A 23490-nucleotide genomic window follows, 5' to 3' on the forward strand; every position below is an offset into this window, starting at 1 on the left:
CGTTACAGGCTAGGCTGCATGTGCCAATTTTGGCATTTGGCAACTGCACACAACACCCCCAGCCACACACACACATACACACACACAGAGAGAGATGCACACATAATTTCATTAGGGGAAGAGGAAGGGAGGGAGGGAGGAAGGAAGGAAAGGATCAGGAAGGAAGGAAAGAAGGAAGGAAAGAAAGAAAGAAGGAAGGAAGGGAAAAAGGAAGGGGAGGGAAGAGAAGGGGAGGGGAAGGAAGGGAAGGGAGGAAAGAAGGAAAGGGGAAGGGAAGGAGAGGAGAGGAGGAGAAGAGGAGGACGTGAAGAGGAAGGGGGAGGAAGAGGAGAAATATTGATCTGGTATTGAAGAACTTGGTTCTATGGGATGATAACATTCAGTTATGGAGGTGCTTGAACATTTAAACTGGTTTTGAGTTCATTAGGAGGGGAGAACACCATAAGAAAAATATATATATATTCTCTGTGTGCGGCCCTAGGAAAGGAAAAAAAAGTATAGCAGAAACACTTTTATTTTAGGGTGGGCTTTGTTTTGTCCCTGCAAAAGATGTTTTCCTTTTCCAGGCTCATTCCTCCCCCAGCCCTCTCCAAGACAAAGAACTGGAAACCACTTTGGGTGAAGCTCCTCAACAATAATCTCCCTCTGTTTTGTTTTAAATGGCTACAGGCGAGCCCAGCCTCTACGGATCCGGTTTCAGATGAAATGCCAAAGGAGAAGATACAGACCGAACCCGCCCTGCCCTGCCGGCTGAGATTTCAATATAGAATCTACTGCTCCAAAAGAATTCAAAGGGCTTCGGTGGGAGACTTCAGAGCTAAAATATTCCTTGGCGCTCAGCTTCTGTCTCGCCCCTCCTTTCAAAATTAAAATAAGGACATTCTTGGAGAACCACCAGCCAGCCAAGAGATGAAGAGCGGAGATCTGGGTAGGACCTAAATTGACCAGCAATTTAGATTTGTTTTGTTTTGTTTCGGAGTTTTTCGCTTTCCTACCCAATATAAATAAGCAAATTAGTTTTGTCCGCAAGTAGAAATTGCTGGGGAATTCTAGCAAAGGAGCAAATAGTTGGAACGGTTTCTGGGTCACCCCATCGGCCACAAGGTGATCCAAAAGTCACTCTCGCCACGGAGACAGCTGTGAAAACCTCAATCCCGTGATTTTAAGTACCCAGCATTTGGAAATTGTTAATATTACGCAGGTATCACAGCACAGCCAGGGTTTCTCTGTTGCTTTCAAATCTGATTCCTTCCTAACAGAGAGAAAGAGAATTAGGGAAAAGAGGACAGAGCACTTTTGAACTCCGCTCAAAATATGCCATAGAGTTTTTTTAAAAAAAAAAATCTAGAAAATTATTTACAACCTGTCTTTTGGACCAAGGATCATCATCATATCAGTTATTTGTATATATGTAAAAAAAGATGTGGAGACTCTAGAAAGAGTGCAGAGAAGTGCAAAGAAAGATAATCAGGGGACTGGAGGATAAAACATATGAAGAACGGTTGCAGGAACTGGGTATGTCTAGTTTAATGAAGAGAAGGACTAGGGGAGACATGATAGCAGTGTTCCGATATTTAAGGGCTGCCACAAAGAAGAGGGAGTCAAGCTATTCTCCAAAGCACCTGAGGGCAGGACAAGAAGCAACGGGTGGAAACACATCAAGGAGAGAAGCAACTGAGAACTAAGGAGGAATTTCCTGACAGAACAATGAATCAGTGGAACAACTTGCCTCCAGAAGTTGTGAATGCTCCAACACTGGAAGTTTTCAAGAAGAAGTTGGACAACCATTTGTCTGAAGTGGTGTAGGGTTTCCTGCCTAAGCAGGGGGTTGGACTGGAAGACCTCCAAGGTCCCTTCCAAATCTGTTATTCTAGACTATTTTTTTTAAATGCTGCTGTACAGGCAGTTCTCGATTTACAACCATTTGTTTAGTGACCGTTCAAAGTTACAACATTCACTGAAAAACCGAGGAGACCGGTTTCTCGCACGTACAACGGTTGCAGCATCCTGACAGTCAGGTGATCAAAATTCGAACGCTTGGCAACTGGCTCGTATTTATGACGGTTGCAGTGTTGCTGGGATCCCCTTTTCTGACCTACCGCCAGGCAAAGTCAATGGGGAAGCCCGATTCACTCAACAACTGTGTTACTAAGTTAACAGCTGTAGCAATTCACTTAACAACGGTGATGAGAAAGGTCGTAAAATGGCCCAAAAAAAATATGAACTGTCTCGCTTTGCAACAGAAATGTTGGGCTCAATTGTGGTCCTATGTCGAGACTTCCTGTATTTGGAATGGCATTCATCTTAAAACTCTCCTAGATCCTTCAAAAGGACCTAAACTCTCATAAACTCTTCTAGATCCTTCAACAAGAGCCTTGATAGTACAGGGGTTTAATGCACCCTGTTATTAACACAGCTGCCTGCAATTTCTGCTGGTTCGAATCTCTCCAAGGCTCAAGGTTGACTCAGCCTTCCATCCTTTCTAAGGTAGGTGAAATGAGGACCCAGTTTGTGGGGGCAATAAGCTGACTTTGTATAAATATACAAAAGGATGAAGGCTATTGCTTAGCACATTGTAAGCCGCCCTGAGTCTTTGGAGAAGGGCGGCATATAAATCAAATTAAAAAAAAAAAAAGGACTCTTGTCTCAGGGTCAAAATATCTGATCCAATCAAAATTATTTGGTATGTCGTGTGCAAACAGCCATAAAGCCATTCTCCGATGTAAAAAGAAAAAAATAAATTAAGTCATAGGTTTAAAAACGTGGAAGAACAAAAGCTGGTTGGACAAGAAAGAGAAAGAAAACTTCCAGCTAATCTTTTCATTGATGTGGCTGGATTTATAACAGAGTTGGGTTTAAACCAGAGATGCTTTTGTGCATTTATTTATGCTTCACTGTTTGGGGGAATAATACCTTTTTTCTTCTCGTATGGATTCCAATAAATCACTAAAGAGATATCCATTCCCATGTCAAGGTAAATAAATAAACTCTAAAGAAAAGAAAAAATACTTTGCGAAATGAGAAAAGAGACGGCAATTACAGCTCCGAGCGTCAGCCTTGAGAAAGAAGTTGGTGGAGCGGAGTGATTCTGGCATGGAGTTATAACCATCTGGCCAGTTGGAAGAATTACAGCTTTATTGAGATGAAAGTCTGTAGAAATCAGCTTCTCTTACGGTTCCCCCATGAGATCTTCTCTACAATCACAATGGGATCACCTCTAAGATTCCTTGGGAGAAGGAGGATCCCAAGATAGAGAAGACACGACCAAGGTGGAAGCTGTATACTTTGGTCTTCTCCAGAAACAAGTATCTTCTCCATGTCTCTTGGGCAGGGGTCTATCAACTTAGCAGCTTTTAAGACTTGTGGACTTCAAGGCTTCATGGCTGGCTGAGGAATTCTAGGAGTTGAAGTCCACAAGTCTTCAAGTTGCCAAGTTGGGAGACCCCCGCTCTTGGTGAGAGAGAATTTTCGGCTGAAATCCCTTTCAGAAGACTCGAGAATATCACCGACTGTCAGTGAGGCAGTGTGTCCTCGAATATCCTTAGTGACCAGAGGAATGTGTGGACTAGATGTTTCTCATTGCAAGCTTCCTGGCTTCCCATTGAAGTAAATCCCAAAGAAAGAAATCCTGGGGAACTCCTTTCACTAGTTTTTTTTTACCCGCAGTTTGGGAAATGGTAACAACCAGGCCAGATTTGGAAAGATGGACTGGACTGAAGATCGGTGGCATCTTAAAAAATCAGCACTCTACAGGGTGAAAAGCTTTCACGCACCAACAGCTGCAATGAACAAGAAAGTCAATTTCAAAACAGCAGGAAGAATTTCAAAAGAAATTGGCACACATTTGAGGGATGAAATTAGAAAAACAGGTGTTCTTTGAAGACTTTCCAGAAACTACAATATGAGTATGTACTGCTATTTGTGTAATACAATTCTTTTTTTTTTCTTTTTTTTTAGACTAGCGTGACCAAAGATTGGACTTCGATCATCAATGGAGAAAGTTTCTCCTCCCCCCAATGCTCTACTTTGCCTGAGCAAACTCTGATTAAACTGGATGAAAATACCCAACCTTACCCGATCACTCCATTCCGTAAGGAACCAGCTCTTGGCACACGGTCCCATATCACAATTCTCAATGTCATTTGGCCGTAGCTTCATGTTACATTCCTCATCATCAACAACATCTCCAAGATTGCTGACACATTTTACATCCCGGGTCCTCTGGCCAACTCCACATGGAACTGAACACTAAAATAAGAACAAACTTTTAGGTGAAGCAGACGTGAAAACTCATGGATCAAAGGTTGCCTTCAAGCTACCCTGCTATCACCCCAGGCAGCCAAAGGGTCATATTTTAGCCCTGCCCTTGTGATGACCCCACTACACAACCCAAGTATCCTGGCTTGGGGGAGGGGCTATCTCAAAACTCAAGTCTTTTGGAAGACCTCAACTGTTTTTTCAAGGGTGGTCTGGTGCTATGGAAACCTTCCATCCAGATTTTGCAATGGAGGCCATGGATTTCCTTTGATAATCAAAGACAGCCAAGATTCTCAGGTGCTTTGGAGAATAGCTTGACTGCCACAAAGAAGAGAGAGTCAAGCTATTCTCCAAAGCACCTGAGGGTAGGACAAGAAGCAATGGGTGGAAACTCATCAAGGAGAGAAGCAACTTAGAACTAAGGAGAAATTTCCTGACAGTCAGGACAATTAATCAGGGGAACAACTTGCCTCCAGAAGTTGCGAGTGATCCAACACTGGAAGTTTTTAAGAAGAGGTTGGATAACCATTTGTCTGAAATGGTATAGGGTTTCCTGCCTGAGCAAGGGGTTGGACTAAAAGACCTCTGAGGTCCCTTCCAACTCTGTTATTTTATTCTATTCCATCTCTCTCCATCTCACAAGGCAGCCAGATGCTTCTCGTCCCATTCAGCTTTCAAGGAGGTTATCTTTTCAGCCTTCCTAGTCCCATGAATGGCCTTGTTTACCCTGTCTAAGGATTGACCTGGCCTCTTCAGAAAGAGCTACCAACAATAAGCAGTGAGTTGTGTCAATGTCACTCTAGAGCTGCCAATGTTGTTTGGCTTTGAATCATTCCTGTTTACCGATGTCCATTCTGTCCGAATTTGCCATTCACTGCAGATCTTCAGTTGGCACGTACTTGTCCTCTCTGGTTTCTCCAAGTGTTGGCATCGGTGCAGCTGAACCGTTAAGCTGCGGTTGGCATAGACTTGCCGGCAGAGAACTTGGCGGTGCTGCATCCCCAGGCCGCAGGATTTGCTGCACTCGGACCACTCTCCTAAATCCCAGCTAGGAAATAAGCAAATGCAACAAATTGGTGTCATTCTATAAATCTGGACTTTTGCCCATAGCTTTATGGAGTGTCTCGCACACTAGCTGAGCGCAGAAAATTGAAACCTTTGAAACATGGTGGAAATTAGCTACATCATTACAATTGGGAGTGAATTTCTTCTCTGTTCTGACTGGCAAATTTCAGCACAAAATTTTCCCTGGATTTCCTTCCTGGGAAATGTGATTGGGGTCCTTGTTGGTCTGAGCTTGTTTTCTTGCAGATGTGTTGTTACCCAATTAGGTAACATCTTCAGTGTAGATGATGTTCTAATGATGATGGTGAGCAACTTCTCTTTCTGTCTCTCTCTCTCTTTCTGTTCCTCCTCCTCCTTCTCCTTTTCCTCCTCCTCCTCCTCCTCCTCCTCCTTCCCCTTTTCCTCCACCTTCTCCTTTTCCTCCTTCTCCTTCTCCTCCTTCTCTCTCTCTCTCTCTTTCTGTTCCTCCTCCTCCTCCTCTTCCTCCTTCTCCTTCTCCTCCTTCTCTTTCTCTCTCTCTCTCTTTCTGTTTCTCTTTCTGTTCCTCCTCCTCCTCTTCCTCCTTCTCCTTCTCCTCCTTCTCTTTGTCTCTCTCTCTTTCTGTTTCTCTTTCTGTTCCTCCTCCTCCTCCTCCTCGCAAACTCCCACTCCCTTCTGACACTGATGAGGTTACCTAGTTGGGTCAGGAAACCTCCGCAAAAAAACAATCAAGCTCAGAGAGCACCAAGGACCCCACCGTCCTCCTCGTCCTCCTCCTCTCTGCAAGCCCCACTCCATTCTAGCACTGATGATATTATCTAGTCGGGTCATGAAACGTCTGCAAGAAAACCACCAAGCTCAGAGAGCACCAAGGACCCCCCTGGTCAACTCTGAGCTACAGAGAGATTCTCTGCATTCGATGTGGATTGGATTGTAATGTTTATAACAACATTAACTAAACCTAAGAACATATGGCTGAAACCACAGCATTGTCACCCCACTTCCGCTTGAAATTCCAGAAATCTTGGGTCTGGTTAGGGTTCTCTGGAAATGGCCAGGAAAACCTTAGAGAAGCCTATATGAGAAAAGGATCGGCTCCTTACAAGGCTGGGCAAGGGAAAAGATTGCAAGGTTCCTCCTCCGGGGTGGGCTTGGAGTTGACGTCACAGGAGCTGTCCGCCACCTCCTCGTGAGTGTTTCTGTGCACGCAGCGGAAGATGGGATATTGCGCCCCTGAAAGGAAAAAAGACAGGTATAGCAAGAAGCTGTGAAACCTCCATTTAATGACAGACATACAGGGAGTCCTGTACGGGAGGAGTCAGTTTCTTCTCCTGAGTTCAATTGAGTTCTCCCTGAATTCCCATAGACGTCCCAGATCAGAAACCATAAATAAGAATAGAGCAGGGAAAGTCCACTAAACATACGCCAAGTTAAATCAATGTAACCTACAGCAAAAGAGATTCTCTCTCTCTCCTTCTCCCTCCTCTCTCCCTCCCTCCTTCTCTCCATCTTCCTCTCCCTCTCCCTCCCTCCCTCTCCTTCTCCCTCCCTCTTTCTCTCCCCCTCTCCTTCTCCCTCTCCCTCCCTCTTTCTCTCCCTCTCCTTCTCCCTCTCCCTCCCTCTTTCTCTCCCTCTCCCTCCCTCTCTCCTTCTCCCCTCCTCTCTCCCTCTCCCTCTCCCTCTCCTTCCCCTCCCTCTTTCTTTCCTTCTCCTTCTCCCTCTCCTTCTCTCTCTCCCCCTTTTCCTCTCCTCTCCTTCTCTCTCTCCCTCTGTCTCCCTCCCTCCCTCTCTCTTTCTCTCCCTCTCCTTCTCTCCTTCTCTCTCCTTCTCTCCTTCTCTCTCCTTCTCCTTCCCTCTCCTTCTCTCCTTCTCTCTCTCTCCCTCTCTCCCTCTCCTTCTCTCCTTTTCTCTCTCTCTCCCTCCCTCTCCTTCTCCCTCTCTCTCTCTTTCTGTGTGTGTGTGTGTGTGTGTGTGTGTGTGTGTGTGTGTGTGTTTAATCCAGTTTCATTCCCCAAAGAGAACCAACAGGCCAACAAGCAACAAAAACATCTCTCTGGGTTTCGGCCAAGAGCCGTGAATCTGATTAAGAGAACCGCTTTCAGGTCATCGTAAATTTCTCTTTAAGAGGCTAAAAGTAAAAAAAAAAAAAAAAGTTGGTTCTTTGCTGATTTGGCTGCAAGAGGCTACAGGGCTCTTCCACCCTAAACCACGAACCTTTGTTTTAAAGGAAACCACCACCACAAGAAAACCTCCCACAATTGGAACCGGTTTTAGTGAGACTGTGAGCAACCCACCATGTCAATTTCAACGCATCTCTTCTAAGCGGGACCAAGCGTTATTCCCAACCCATTCCTTCGGGAGTAGGGCGGTATACAAATCAAATAAACCTAACCTAAACCATCCACTTGAGCCTCCGTTTAAACTACCCTGATTGTAGTTGTGATGCTTGTCTGATGCTTGTCTGATAAAGCTATAATTGTTTGCCCTTCTGTTATGGTCGACGGCAAAAGCGAACACATTTGAATTCATCAGCTGTGGAAACCTTTCCCAAACTTTGAAGTAGGATATCGTATATATTTTGTCAGAGAATTGATTTTCCTTTCACAAGGAATGGAGGGAGAATTTTTTTTTTTTTAAAAAAAGAATAATTTCTCACAGCAGTCCTTGGAACCAAGCCCTCTTCCTGAATTTAAACCAGAGAAGTTTCTCTGCATTGCCAATTTCTCCAGGGCAGGAATCTGGACCAAGTTGGATTATCTCCCCAGTCAAAATATGACATGGTCTTGAACCCAGGCCAACTGCAAAGTAGATTTTGACAATGAGTTCTCACAAGACAAGGAGGAACCTTGAAGGCTGTAGAACCCTTCATTGTGCAAGATGTTCAATGACAAAGGAATGCAACAAGCTTGTGTGAGAGGAGTATCAACTCGGAACAGTTGCTTAATTAGGTTCAAAATTTGACCAGGGTTCAAATTATCCTACTTTGGACATGTGATATGAAGACTTAAATCTCTGGAGAAGACTCTGAAGGCTGCTGAACCCCCAACTCTCAGAATCTCTCCACATGGGCTATGCTGGCTGTGGCTCTTGGAGGTGTCAATCACAAAGGTCGGCAGTTCGGTGGTTCGAATCTCTAGTACAGGTCTCCTGCATGAGCAGGGGGTTGGACTAGATCAGAGCTGGGTTTCAGCAGGTTCTGACGAACTGGTAGTGGACATTTTGAGTAGTTCGGAGAACTGGTAGTAAAAATTCTGACTGGCCCCACCCCCATCTATTCTCTGCCTCCCAAGTCCCAGCTGATCAGGAGGAAATGGGGATTTTGCAATAATCTTCCCCTGCCACGCCCACCAAGCCATGCCATGCCCACCAAGCCACACCCAGAGAACCAGTAGTAAAAAGAAATTTTAAACCCACCACTGGACTAGATGACCTCCAAGGTCCCTTCCAACTCTATTACTGTTACTGTTACTGTCTTATCTCAGTCACTTATGGTCAGCTACATATTTGTATGTTAGACCTTGGGCATCCCAGAATGAATGTAACGAAGCTGTCCATCATTCAGTGTTTTATTTTCAATGATCTAAAATTCTCATGAGGTATTTCCTGAGGTTCTTTCATTCATGTTGAGGGTTGGTGGAGTCGGTGGAGAGAAACTGGCTTTTCCCGGTTGGTCCTAAGGGCTGCTTGACACGCCATGAAAAAACCAGGCCCGATTTACTCACAAAGGAAATGAAAAGGAAGATTTCTGCCAAAGCCGAATGCAATATATTCAGGGGTGTATTCAACCAGGAAAGCTTTCAGCTTCCCAAAAGCTAATTTGCAATAATTTTGCTTCGAGGGCTATTTTTCTTCTCCAGAGTGAGTTTACAGAAAATACGGAAGTTTTGGCCAGCTTCTACCATTCCTCTTCTGCTATAGTTTCCTCTCTCAGCATGCTGCTTCCATCAAAGCAGTAAATATCCCAGGGGCTAGCAAATCTTATTTTCACAGCCACCAATGTTCCCAGGAATGGCCAACTGAGGAACTCTAAGGATGGGGCATGATTGAGGAGAGGAAAACATGCCCCAAAGTCTTTGGAAGAGGCAGCTTCCTTGGGTCCAAAATGTGGGAAATTCTGGAAGTTGCTTTGGATTTGGCCAATGTGGACAGAGATTTAGCTGAGCCTTTTATTTCTAGGAAGGTTGCAAGACCAAGAAAAATGGAGGAGGACCTGGCCAACATGAAGGGGGTTCTTCACCCCGGGTCTGAAAAAGAAAAGTTTCTAGAAAGTCCTAAACTTCAGATGGAATTACGTCAACTTTTCCAGCAGAGAATGTCTTGAAATTTCTCCTCCTGAAGTCAACCTTCAGTAACTGAGATGATTAGGGAAGGAAAATGACAGCTGGCATCGGGAAGCCCTGAAGATGTCCCAAATAGTAAGAGAAGGAGAACTGACACTGTTTTGCTGCCCCAACCCGGTTGATCTTTCATAAAACCTTAAAAACTTGGCTATGTACCAGGGGTGAAATCCTACCGGTTCAGACCGGTTCAGGCGAACCGCTAGGGATTATGGGCATCAGTTCGCTGAACTGGTAGTAATTACCACTCCTTGGCCTCACCCACGCCCGACCAGTTGCCGCTAACTTTTCTCCTTCCATTCAGAATGGAGCTGCTGCAGCCTGTCCCTTTTAAGGTGGTCCCCAGGGGGGAGGAGGATGGGGGAGGGGAGCAGCTGGAATGGAGCCATTTTTGTGAAAGGTAGGAAAATGGGGAAGGGGATTTTCCTGCCTGTCATCCATTCGTCAATCTCAGCACAGACTGAGGGAAGGATGGTAGGCAGGAATATTCCCCTCCCCATTTTCCTGCCATTCGTGACAAGGAGTGGCTCGGAGGGGAGGGGCCGGTGAGGAGCCCCTCGATGTGAGTGATGTTGAGTTGGCCACACCCACCCAGTCACATGACCTCCCAACAAGCCACACCCACAGAACCGGTAGGGGAAATTTTTTAATTTCACCACTGCTATAAATGCTTTCAGAGCAGCCAACCTTTTTGGAGATCCATGGCGAGGCAGTGAGAGGATCCACCCAACAAGCCACGTCCACAGAACCGGTAGAGGAATTTTTAAAATTTCACCCCTGTTATGTACCCAAGCCTGGGGATCAGAATCTGCTAAGGGCCCTGTTTCTCGATCTTACTCAATTGATTGTTTAACTATCTTGGCTGCTGTTTGTCTTTCTTTTCTGGCTGTTTTCCTTGTTTTTCCTTGTTTGATCTGTTTTAGAATTCTAGAGTCGTAAGCCACCCAGAATCACTTGGCAGAGACGGGCAGTTATAGAGATGGGATAAATAAATGAATCCATAGCTAAATTCTCCACCTCCTTCACTTCTGGCCCTCGGCAGATGGAAGCCTTTCCAAGGTCAGATGGGTGAGTTCTACAAACTACCAACCTTTCCCACAAGTCGCGCTGCACTCAGTCATTCCAATTTGCTTCCAGTTATGTTCCCGGCTGCGTCTCGGAGGCTGACCGACAGGAGGGACTTGGTTGTCTGGAACTTGGGAAGGAAATCTTCCAGGCTGACTCATCCCTGGTTGTCTCGGGTGACTGCTTGTCTCCTGATGCAAATCTTCCTCCTCGTAATTCACGGTTTCTGTCACATCCAGTTGGCCATTGAATGGCTCCCCTAGGCACATGAGATCAATCGCACCACAAGAACAAATGTGTCTTTCTCGGCCATGAGCCAGCCGGAATACAAATGGCCCCCAAGCCCTTCAGGACTTGGGGTGACCACCTAAATTCAGAGGTTACTTGTAGCAGCGAACCACAAAGCGCAAGGACGGTTTGAAAGGCGCAAAGGCCGCGAACTGTTTAGAATAAGATATTCTATTTGTCACCAGGCTGAAAAGTCTAACGTTTGTTCTTTGACCGATCTTACAATAACGCAGAGCATTCAGTTAAAGCATCCTGATGTGAACAAAACTGAAGCAACAATGGGAAATACACCAGCTAAATAGCTGGAAATTGAGGGGAGGGGGGAGAATTGGTGTGAGGGGGAAAGAAATGTGTCCTTTATTCTACCCAAAAATTTGATGAAGAGGCATTTTATGAAAATACATGGAGACATTGGGTGGAATTTTTTAAAAAATAGGCCTCATTCTATCCCCCCCCCCCTTATTTTCCATGAATAAAATCTGTTTTCTCTATAAGGATAAAATTTATTTTGCATGTAGAGAATTGTGCAGAAATGTCCAGAAAGATTACAGAATAACCTTTCAGAAGCATTTAATTCCTTAGAGGAGTGAAGGTCAAACAAACAAACAAACAATATTTGAAACGCAGAGGTCTTCAAACTTGGCAGCTTTAAGATTTGTGGACTTCAGCTATGCTGGCTGGAGAATTCTGGGAGTTGAAGTCCACAAGTCTTAAAGCTGCCAAGTTTGAAGACCTCTGCACTAGAGAAATCAAACCTGGTAGACTGAGCAGTTAGATGAGCCTCCTAAATAATCTTTTGATCAAGCTATCAAGTTTGGGGAACCTTAAAAATAACAATGACAAATGTGATATCTATGAAGATTCTCAGTCATCCAGGTCATAGTTGTCCCAAAGGGGCTTTTTCAAAAGGAACTGGACTTCGTTTTTGGTTGAAGACATTTCGCTTCTCATCCAAGAAGCTTCTTTAGTTCTGACTCAACTGGAAGAAGCTTCAGAACTGAAGAAGCTTCTTGGATGAGAAGCGAAATGCCTTCAAGAAAAAAAAAGAAAGCCCAGTGGGACAAATGTGATGCTTTGTTTTCAAAGATAGCTTTACTGGATGCATCAGAAAGAACCATTTCCTGCCATTGAAAGGATGGGGAAAAAAATGCCTGGTTCAAGAAGTCCCTGCCAATCAAAGCGAAAGCCATCAGATTGGTTGAGGAAATCACTGGATTCTTACCTGGCCGTCTGTGAAGAGGCACCTGGGAACTGATGGTGTTGGGACCTGGAATAATGTACTCATAATGTATACCTGGATTGGGCTGTTGATGAATCATCTGTCAAAGGAAGAAGAATCTCAGCTTCATTGATTTGACTCCGATGCACAAACCCAGTTCATCCCACCAGCTAAACCAGATCCACAAAACTCCACAAAAAAATGTAGCTTTATTCATCTCCACATTTTTCTGTCCCCTCTCAAGTTCAGAGATAGGTAGCATATAGGTTTAGTAAATAAAATAAAATAAAAAATAAATGTACCCATCAGAGTCTAGGTGTCAGAACTGCCACTAAGTTGCACTTAGGAATTTGCTGTGCTTTTCCATTCTGGCTTTGCTCTACTGTATTTCACCTGACTTTTAGTAAACTATACCTTTGTTTGTTACGGAATTAAGGATCATTCTCCCTTAAAGGTTCAAGTTGAGGCAGGTCTGACACCGGGTTATAAATAAATAAACACACACAGACACACACACACCTGCCCAGGTCTCTGACTTCCTTCTCAACATATCCAAATGAAAAATTAACCTAGAAAACTATTTCATCCCTGAGTAAATTATTTCCTAACTTCTAATTGTTAAGGATGATTCCTCTCGTCTAGTTCAATAAAGAAATGATATTTGATGCTTACATAGACATCCAAGATTTCATTGGTTGGGCCATCTGCTAAAAAGGATTCCCCGGCAGTACTTGAGATCTCGTTGGGTCGTTTATAGATGAACATTGTTCCTCCTCCCTCGTATCTCCCAGGTCGATCAATTGCCCAATTCCCATTGATGATAGCACGTCCTGATCGACTCCGTAGTGCTGCAGGAACAACGAAAAGAAAACAATGAATGAAAGAAAAAGAAAGTAAAGTATTAAAGAAAGTAATAATTAACTACAAAATAGACAGTTACGGCAGTGATGAGTGTCTCATTGGGAGACCTGGAAGAACAAATTAGTAGTAGGTGGTCATGGAGAAGATCCATCTCTGTGGTTGTGAGGATTCAACAATGACATAATCACGAGCTACAATCTTTCAGGTAGAGTAGATGCTTGACTTTAGTACAGTGGTGAAATCCAATTTATTTTACTACCGGTTCTGTGGGCGTGGCTTGGTGGACATGGTGTGGTTTGGTGGGTGTGGCTTGGTGGGCATGGCAGGGGAAGGATACTGCAAAATCCCATTCCCTCCCCACTCCTGGGGGAAGGATATTGCAAAATCTCCATTCCCACCCTACCCTGGGGCCAGCCAGAGGTGGTATTTGCCAGTTCTTCAAACTACTCCGAACTGCTCAAAATTTCCACTACTGGTTCTCCAGAACCTGTCAGAACCTGCTGGATTTCACCCCTGCTTTAGTAAGAATAACCTTTCAATTATCTGCTTGTTGTCCTTAATACTACGATCATCCCTTGTGAACTGTCCATGGTACTGACACTTTACCGTTCCTACTGTTTTTAGCTTTGCCTTCTTCTGTCCTACAAGACTAGACACAACTATTTCTTGGATGGAAGGTGCTTACAAGGATAGGCAAATCTATTGAACTGATTTTGCCCAGTATTTCAAATCTTTCCTTTTATAAATGGCTCCACTTAACTTTGCACAACTTTTACATATTTCCCCAGGAAGTTTCTTATCATGATATGAGTTTATGGATCGCATAATATATGCTCATTCATCAATGATGAATCCTTGATGAAATTTCTCCTTTTCAGCACAGGGACTTCAGATGGTGCTGGGATAGCTATGTATATGGACCATGGATGATCCTGCCATCATTGTCGTAGCTGAACCAGGAATCAGAAAAAGAGAAAATAGAAGCACAACTATAATGGGAAAAAGTTATCTGGTACAACAGATACTATGCAAGGAAAATGTTTTGAGTCCAACACTTATCACCTCTCACTAAAACTGCTTGAAGGTCTCTAAAGTTTTTTCTCAATTATTCTTTCTAAGGCCACATTCCCTTAAACTGAATCAGTTCTTAGTGAGAGTGGAAATAAATCTTTGGGTGTTTCTGTTGATAAATTGAATCTCTGGAAGATAAGATCATGAACAAAAGCTTTCTTCTATATACCTCAGCCCCAGGCATGAGAAAAACAGCATCTTTCATCTGTAGGATAAGCCCATAGCCCCATTTCTTGTTTCTTCTAACTTTATGTTAGAAAAGGAGGAATAACATATTGTCCAGGGCAGGGATTATCTCCTGCAAATTGCCAGTTGTATTCAGTGCAGTAGCAAGCTTTTAAAATTGATGCTAGATATATAGGGGTATGTGTATGCTTGCATATGGAGCTAGGATTCAACAGTTAACAATGAAATTTTGCAGAGATATTCAGTATCTAAAAGCCAGAACATACATCAACATCTGGTTGCGTAGTTGCCCCAAATTAAATTTGTCAATAGCAATCAGCAAATGGATCTCTTCAGATATTTGGACCTAAAGTTCATTTGAGACAGACTTCAGGGGGAAAGAGTGGGAGGAAATGAGGATTTCTCTGAACTCATGTCAAATAGCAAATGAGAAGGTGCCCAGATTCCACCAGAAAAAAAACTACCTCTAGATACTTTTCACCTCCCATCCTTAATTCCCTTTCTGAGATCTCCCTGCATCATTCGGCCTGCAACTTTCCCTTCACTTATCAGGCTTCCAAAATTAATTCCATCTGAATTACAAGGTGATGTTTCCCAGAAAGGCAGATCTTGATACATAAGGTAGCCTGAACAACATTGAATCGTGCAATCTCAGAATCATGCAAGCTATGATATTCCATCGTGACTCTCTATCGAAGCCAAAATTGGACTTAGTTAAAAGTGGGATAGGAAGATTATTGATGCCTTTGGACTTTGAACTTGGACCCAAGACTCCTGAAAATACCATGGACAGCCAAGGAAACTAATTCCCCACCTTTGCTCTGGCTCAGTTTTAAATCTCCAGAACTGTTTCAATGAAGTTGTATTGCGAATAGAATAGAATAGAATAGAATAGAATAGAATAGAATAGAATAGAATAGAATAGAATAGAATAGAATAGAATAGAATAGAATAGAATAGAAAAACAGAGTTGGAAGGGACCTTGGAGGTCTTCTAGTCCAACCCCCTGCCCAGGCAGGAAACCCTATACCACTTCAGACAAATGGTTATCCAACATCTTCTTAAAAATTTCCAGTGTTGGAGCATTCACAACTTCTGGAGGCAAGGCGTTCCACTGATTAATTGTTCTCGAAGTCAGGAAATTTCTCCTTAGTTCTAAGTTGCTTCTCTCCTTGATGAGTTTCCACCCATTGCTTCTTGTCCTGCCCTCAGGTGCTTTGGAGAATAGCTTGACTCCCTCTTCTTTGTGGCAGCCCCTGAAATATTGGAACACTGCTATCATGTCTCCCCTAGTCCTGCTTTTCATCAAACTCTTTCTAGAGTCTCCACATCTTTTTTACATCGTGGCGACCAAAACTGGATGCAGTGTTCCAAGTGTGGCCTTACCAAGGCATTATAAAGTGGTATTAACACTTCACGTGATCTGGATTCTATCCCTCTGTTTATGCAGCCTAGAACTGTGTTGGCTTTTTTGGCAGCTGCTGCACATGGCTGGCTCCTATTTAAATGGTTGTCCACTAGGACTCCAAGGTCCCTCTAACAGTTACTACTATTGAGCAAGGTACCACATATACTATATCTAAATGTAGAACCTTACTTTTTTCACCATGGAATATCATTTTGTTAGCTAGCACCCAATGTTCAAGTCTGTCAAGATCCTTCTCTTAAGCCTATCTTCTGGAATGTTGGTTATTCCTGCCAGCTTGGTGTCATCTACAAATTTGATGAGTTCCCCATCTATACCCTCGTCCAAGTCATTGATGAAGATGTTGAAGAGTACTGGGCCTAAAACAGAGCCTTGGGGTACTCCATTGCATACTTCCTCTGAGCACATAGAAAAATGGGTGATGAGAGTGAAATATTCTATAATTAATAGAATAATGACTCCAGGAACACAGAATGCCTTCACTGTTAGTCATTCTCTTCCAGCACTGCATCACAGTCTTCCTGCCCTTAGGCTAAAATATTCTTGCTTATTTAGGCAAATATATTTGTTTATCTATTTTTTTAAAAAAAAGATTGGAAGCTTTCTTAAACTGCCATTGCATTCTGCATTGTGTTGTATTCTGGTTGTGTTGCATTGTGCATTTTTCAGGAATATGGAGACATTTAACTTGGACTCAAATCCCCCCAAACCCCAAACCAATCCACGGTCTGAACGTGACCTCAACATTCTTCCACTTACTCACAGATAGGGGTGTGTTTCCCCCAATATCTGCACTTTTCAGAGTTTGGGGACTACACAAAAGAAATGCTTGCGATACAGAGACAAATAAGGTGTTGAAAGCTTGGCAAGGCAGGAGCAACAAATGCCACAGAGAAGGGCTTTGTCCCTTAGCAGATTAAATTATCATCAGATTCTTTCTTGTTGCTTAAACACTGGCTTTCCGACCAGCAAATCAGCAGGACGTTTCTGAAAATTTACCCTTCATCACCAATTCTTGGAAAACCAGCTGATTTCTTGAGAAGTGCAGTGTCTGCATTGTTTGGAAATGGGCTTTAGAGAGCGAGAAAGACATTTTTTTCATTCCCTTTATGAATGGGAGGCTGCCAAGGAGGGAGGGGGAAGTGATATTTGAACAGCATGAGAACCATTCAAGGGGCAGACCATTGTCTGTCTGGAACATTGAGTGATAAAACTGCTAAACCCCACAGGATGGAGAATTCCCATTTCACACTGTTCAAATTAAAACCCTTGATGAGTTTTTACACTGGGGAGAAGGGGAAATGTTGAACAACATAGCCTCTTTTCCCTGCCATAGCAGTAACTATGCTGGGAGGGGGAAAATGGGCTGAATTTCCAAATTCTGAACCAGAATTGCAATTGGAAAGAGACAGGCTGAATGCTTCCAAACTTCTTCCAAAGAGAGTTAGCCAATGAGTTCGGCAATCTCCAAACATAACTTTCTGCAATATCGATGTTAATAAATAGAAATGATGGGATGCGGTGGCTCAGTGGCTAAGATGCTGAGCTTGTCGATCGAAAGGTCAGCAGTTCAGCAGTTCGGATCCCTAGTGCCACGTAATGGGGTGAGCTCCTGTTACTTGTCCCAGCTTCTGCCAACCTAAAAAGCACATAAAAAATGCAAGTAGAAAAATAGGGACCACCTTTGGTGGGAAGGTAACAGCGTTCCGTGCACCTTTGGTGTTGAGTCATGCCGGCCACATGACCATGGAGACATCTTGGGACAGTGCTGGCTCTTTGGCTTTGAAACGGAGATGAGCACTGCCCCCAAGAGTCGGGAATGACTAGCACACATGTTTACCTTTACCTAAATACAAATAGCCCTTGATTTATGACCACAAACGACCACGACGGTTATTAAGTGAGTTGTCCTGAATTTTATTTTATGAAAGTTCATCCTTGTCAATCACCTTCAAAAGGTTCTCGGGACCTTCATTTCCAACAACAACAACAACAAAATGCTTACTACATATTTGTTACAAGAGAAAACTATCGCTTGAGTCTGCTCTGGAAATCCCTGAACTATTTTGTTGACTCAGCGCCATCCTTTCCTCTTCCAAGAAGTCTTAGTCCTGTTCTGACAACCCCTGATTTCTGAGTATCAGGAAACTCATGGAAAGGAACATTGACATAAAAACAACGGAAGGGAAGAGGGCATCTTTTAAGGAGGACTCCTAAGCAGACCGAGGCAGATGAATGTAATTTCTGATTTGGTCACTTAATCCAACTCAATTCATAGGCCATGCTGGGACTGAGGGACTTGGCTGCTGCCTCTCCAACTCTAAAACATGTTCTGAGTTTTGTCTTAAAAAATATTTACGAAGAAAAATGTCTGTTTCCTTGAATGGAATGGAATGCAATCCATTTCATTTTTGGAACCTGGGAGTTCCTTCTGAGAGCTGCTTGGGCTCCAAAATGGGATGGTGGTTTTCTTGGAAAATGTACAATTGACCAGCCCAGGAGAAAACTGAATCTGGATGAAGTCATCACCAAAATTCAGGAATGAGAACGAGGAAAAAGAAGGCATGGGAAACATGGTGATGGCATTATTCAAGAAGGAGAAGGAAGAAGAAGAGGAGAAGACAGTTTGTTGAGCCAAAATTGACACATCACTCTATCTTAGGTCAACCTTAGCAACCTCCAAGAAATAACAGGACATTTGAAAGTAGGGGGAGATATCACTTGTAGACCTCCTTCTCTCTGGGTTCTACAGATGTATGGTGGCTCCACAGTTCAACCCAGATAGAGGGTACCAAACAGGGAAAATTTGCATTAACAGAGGGATACAATCAAGATCAAGGGAGGTACTAATACCACTCTATAAAGCCCTAGTAACACCACACCTAGAGTACTGCATCCAGTTCTGGTCACCACACTATAAAAAAAGATGTTGAGACTCTAGAAAACATGCAGAGGAGAGCAACCAGGATGATTAGGGGACTGGAGACTAAAACAAATGATGAACCATTGCAGGAACTGGGCCTGGCTAGTCTAGTGAAAAGAAGAGAAGGACCAGGGGAGACATGATAGCAGTATTCCAATACTTGAGGGCTGCCACAGAGAGGAAGGGGGTCAAGCTGTTTTCCAAAGCACCTGAAGGCCAGACAAGGAATAATGGATGGAAACTGAATGAGGAGAGATTCAACCTAGAAATGAAGGGGAACTTTCTGACAGTGAGAACAATCAACCCATGGAACAGAAGTTGCCTTCAGAAGTTGTGGGAGCTTCATCACTGGAGGCTTTCAAGAAGAGATTGGACTGCCATTTGTCAGAAATGGTGTAGGGATCTCCTGATTGAGCGGGGGGTTGGACTAGATGTCCTATAAGGTCCCTTCCAATTCTCTTAATCTGTTATCTGTCCCTGAACATCACTGAAGTTTCAGGTTGTCTACAAAATACCATGGACCAGAAGGAGGCCATAGGGATCATCTTTAAAAAAAAGCTAACTGGAAAATGCATCAGGACTCAATGGCTGCGTTTAGGTGAAGCCAGACGGTCAAATCCAATTAAACGCAGCTCTATTTTTAAACTGTAATCAAGCCGTTAAAAAAGCTAACGGGAGGATTTATTAATTGAACTCTTTATCCGTAGGATGCAATATTACTTCTCCTGCAAGATTTCCCAAAAGAGGGAGAAAAAGGTCTCTTAATCTCAAATCAGTCGCCTTGCCTTGTTACATAATTCAAGGGAAGAGCTTAAGAAATTCAAAAGAAGGATTAAAGTGTTGTTTTTTTATGTTGAGAATGTGAAGAGTCACAGTAAGGCTGGGCACAGCCAAAGTGGGGCTTAGCATACAAATTAAGAGTCGAGTTGGCACATCCATGATGCCCTCAGAAAGTGCCTTCTAACCGCTTGCCAAATTGCAGAATCAGAGAAACCGGATTTATTATTATTATTATTCCTTCAGGGTACTATTTTTTTTTAACTGTTCCTGATCTATACAGGAATTATATCAAGTTTTCAGGTTCAGGAATTGGCTGGAGAAAACTTCAATAATATAGATGTTGCTTCCAATATTTAGAATTCCTTCAAAGTTTTGAGAGCTATAAAGTTTTTCCCGTGTCATATGTCTGGACCATAAACTTGTTTTCCTTCTCCATGGATCTCCACTGTCTCCAAATCTATTGTTTGAGTATAGTTTTTGCCATATTCTTAAGAGACTGGATTTAATCCGCTTATTCTCAGAAGAACCATAGCATGGTGCCAGATGACAATGGTTTGAAATAGGTCGTCTGATCTTCAGACGGCCACAAACAAATCACTCCAGAGGTCTCACTCAAGGCCCAAATGACCAGACTCAAATTGTCCTACCTCAGAGACATTAAATATACATAAAATATCTACAGACCCCTCACATCCTGGACATCAACTCTTTCAACTCCTACCCTCAAAACGACGCTATAGAGCACTGCACACCGGAACAACTAGACACAAGGACAGTTTTTTCTCAAATGCCATCACTCTGCTAAACAACTAATTCCCTCAACACTGTCAAACTATTCACTAAGTCTGCACTACTATCAATCTTCTCATCGTTCCCACCACCCATCTCCTCCCACTTATGACTGTATGACTGTAACCTTGTTGCTGGTATCCTTACAATTTATATTGATATTGTTTCCTGATTGCTATTTGTACACTATGACTATCATTAAGTGTTGTACCTTATGATTCTTGATAAAGGTATCTTTTCTTTTATGTACACTGAGAGCGTATGCACCAAGACAAATTCCTTGTGTGTCCAATCACACTTGGCCAATAAAAAATTCTATTCTATTCTATTCTATTCTATTCTATTCTATTCTATTCTATTCTATTCTATTCTATTCTATTCTAGTCTATTAAGTGAAGATAGGAAAGGCTGGGAACAGTGAAGGGAAGAGAAGAAGGGGATGACCAGTGCCAGATGGATGGACAGCAGTGATGGGTGGAAGATTTGAAGGACCAGGTTGGGGCAATGTGTCCTGGAGAAAATCAATTTATTAGGTTAAGAACTGACAGTGACTGTATGGCACAGACCAATCAATCAATTCTAGACCACATCTTGAGAACCCATAGCAAACTCACTAATGTATCCCCTACCTCCCAACACAATATCTAAGCTGCTTCCAGTATGAAGCATTGCTCTCATTCCACTATTTATTGATCAATAATCAAGAGAGATGGCTTACAGCCCCAGATCTTGACATCAAAACAAACACAAGCTAGTGTTTTGTCAAGAACCTGAGTCAATATTAACTGTAGGGTTCAGATTTCTTTGGGAGAGTTTTTAACCTGATTGTCATTTTCATCACTATGAGCTTGGCACAAGATACCCTGAATTCCATCACATTAATAGTAAAAATGAGATCGATTGTTTTTGCAAATAAAAGCCGGGCCTTTTTGCATGCTTTTATTAAGCATTTCAGCTCTTTCTGGTAATAAAGCGTGGAATTTCTCAGACGGAGAGAACAAAACCTGCCATGTTCTGTTGCAGAAGCAAAGGCTGAAACAGGGAGAGGTTAAAATTACCAACTAATGGCCTGCGTGATTAAAGGTTCTGGGGGACAAAAGGGAGTTGAAGAAAACTGATCTTTTAATCATGTTGGCAATTTCTGAAGAAGCGAGATAAGGGGAAAATGGTGAATAAAATTTGAGAATACATAAGCTGGGTTTTTAACTGTTCTTCTCCCCAGAAACTCAGGAAACTGTCTTTAATTGACCTCTGTCTCTAACCCAATATTATAAATTTGTTGGCAGAAGTTCTCCAATTATTTGTTACAGGAAGAAGGCACCAAAAGAAATTCATGTTCGCAGTTTAGAAACATCCCTGTTTCCCACATAACCCAAATCTGATTTAGATTAAGAGAGCTGATATGAATTAAGAAATCTCAAAGAAATCTGATATGAATTAAGAATCTCACTGGATCAAATCAACACAGTCCACGCTAAATATTTTGGGATAAAACACAGTTCAAAATGCATGTTGGCTGCAGGAGGTATTTGTACGCTCTCACACAAACCAGAAATACAACTCCTGTTGCTTTTTTCCCAAATACATTCTTCACCCAGCAAAAATAACTTTAGCTTACACATCAATCATATGCACTTGAGTCATTTTTCTGCACAAGCGATGGGACCCTGTAGCACTCGGAACAAGTGGTGGAGCTTGGTTTGGTTCCCTATTTTTCAGCTTTATTGCTAAAAAAAAAACACCCAGGGGGTCAAGAATGGAATCTGTTGGCTGAGTAGATCAACAATAAAGTTAAGGTCCCAATGAGGAGTTGCTCAAAACTTTGGTGACACCCTAAGTGGCCTGCGAATTTCAGTTTTTGTTCAGCAAATGAATAGAGGATGGAGGAAGACGGTTCTGACCTAGAGGCTAGTTAGGCTTTGGTCAGGTCCAAACTGAAAGAGTTTGATAGGACAAAGTATTGGAGATGACCCTTTGTTGGGCAATTTGATATCTTTGTCCTTTCAGAATAACAGAATAACAAGTTGGAAGGAACCTTGGAGGTCATCTAGTCCAACCCCACTACCCAAGCAAGGAGACCCTACACCATTCCTGACAGAGGTCAGTCCAGTCTCTTCTTGAAAGATTCCAGGCATGAAGCTCCCACAACTTCCGAAGGCAACTTCTATTCCATGGGTTGATTGTTCTCACTGTCAGAAAGTTTGTCTTTATTTCTAGGTTGAATCTTTCCTTGATCAGTTTCCATCCATTCTTCCTTGTCTGGCCTTCGGGTGCTTTGGAAAATAGCTTGACCCCCTTCCTCCTCTCTGTGGCAGCCCCTCAAGTATTGGAAGATGCTATCATGTCTCCCCTGGTCCTTCTAGTCCAACATCCTGTTCAAGCAGAAAACCCTACCCCATTTTCCTCCACTGCTCCTTGACTTTGAGAGGTCCTACACAGCCAGTTCCCAGTTCCTCCATTTTTCCAGGTTTAACTTTTGCATGCATGCGACATCCTACAGCAAACGGATACCATGCTGACTTTACATGCATATACATGAGAGCCGGCTGATCAAAATGTACAAAGGAGGTGAGCAGCAGGTCCACCGTGGCCAAAAAAGAAACCCGAAACTCACTGATGTTTTCCAACTAAACAGTCAATCAAAGATCTTCTCCCCAAGGACAAATACACTATTTTGTTGGAATGTGCTCCTTTGTGCACTCGCTTGCTCCTTGTAACTATAGATTTCTGTTCAAAGGTTTCCTTCTGCTTTTATTCATCGCTTCTTTCAAGGTGACATTTCAAGGGAAATATTTCAAAACGGGGAAGGAAGACGGGGATAAACATGACAAAGTGTTAAGCAGATGTCGGCTGCAAGAGTTAACCGCGATGCGACGTAGGCTCCCACCCAAGACAGAAATATAACTCTAGGCTTTTTCCAAACGCATTCTTTACACAGCAAGAAATAACTTTTAGCTTGCACATTAATCAAATTTGTGGGCTTTTTCCCACCATCATTTTAATGCCGGCTCCTTAGCATGTGCTAAGCAAATAATTCTTCCAAATACCAAACTTCGCTCATGCCTCAATAGGACTCAACCAAAAATATTAATAGCTTTTTACACCATTCTTTTCCTTGGCTGTTTTTTTTTCTTTTCTTTCAACAGCAGTATCCAAAAAAAGTAATAATAATAATTTCTGCATTTAAAAGTAGATATTCTACTTATCTGCAGCACAAACTACAGTACAGTATGCTGCAAAGAGA

General features: G+C 42.9%; 1 protein-coding gene across 1 annotated transcript in view; it reads right to left on the reverse strand.

Annotated features, from left to right (window-relative positions):
* Positions 1-23490, reverse strand: part of THSD4 (thrombospondin type 1 domain containing 4) — a 137388-nt gene that overhangs the window by 13006 nt on the left and 100892 nt on the right. Inside the window, exons 8-13 of the mRNA XM_070953348.1 lie at positions 12883-13058; positions 12214-12310; positions 10729-10962; positions 6405-6534; positions 5101-5305; positions 4075-4248 (exon numbers count right to left, since the gene is read on the reverse strand). Coding sequence (XP_070809449.1) covers positions 4075-4248; positions 5101-5305; positions 6405-6534; positions 10729-10962; positions 12214-12310; positions 12883-13058 — 1016 coding nt within the window. The remainder of the gene's footprint in view (positions 1-4074; positions 4249-5100; positions 5306-6404; positions 6535-10728; positions 10963-12213; positions 12311-12882; positions 13059-23490) is intronic.

The sequence above is a fragment of the Pituophis catenifer genome, unplaced genomic scaffold, assembly GCF_029215685.1.
Source record: "Pituophis catenifer annectens isolate HBS135680 unplaced genomic scaffold, rPitCat1.0.hap2 SCAF_14, whole genome shotgun sequence".
NCBI lineage: Eukaryota > Metazoa > Chordata > Lepidosauria > Squamata > Colubridae > Pituophis > Pituophis catenifer.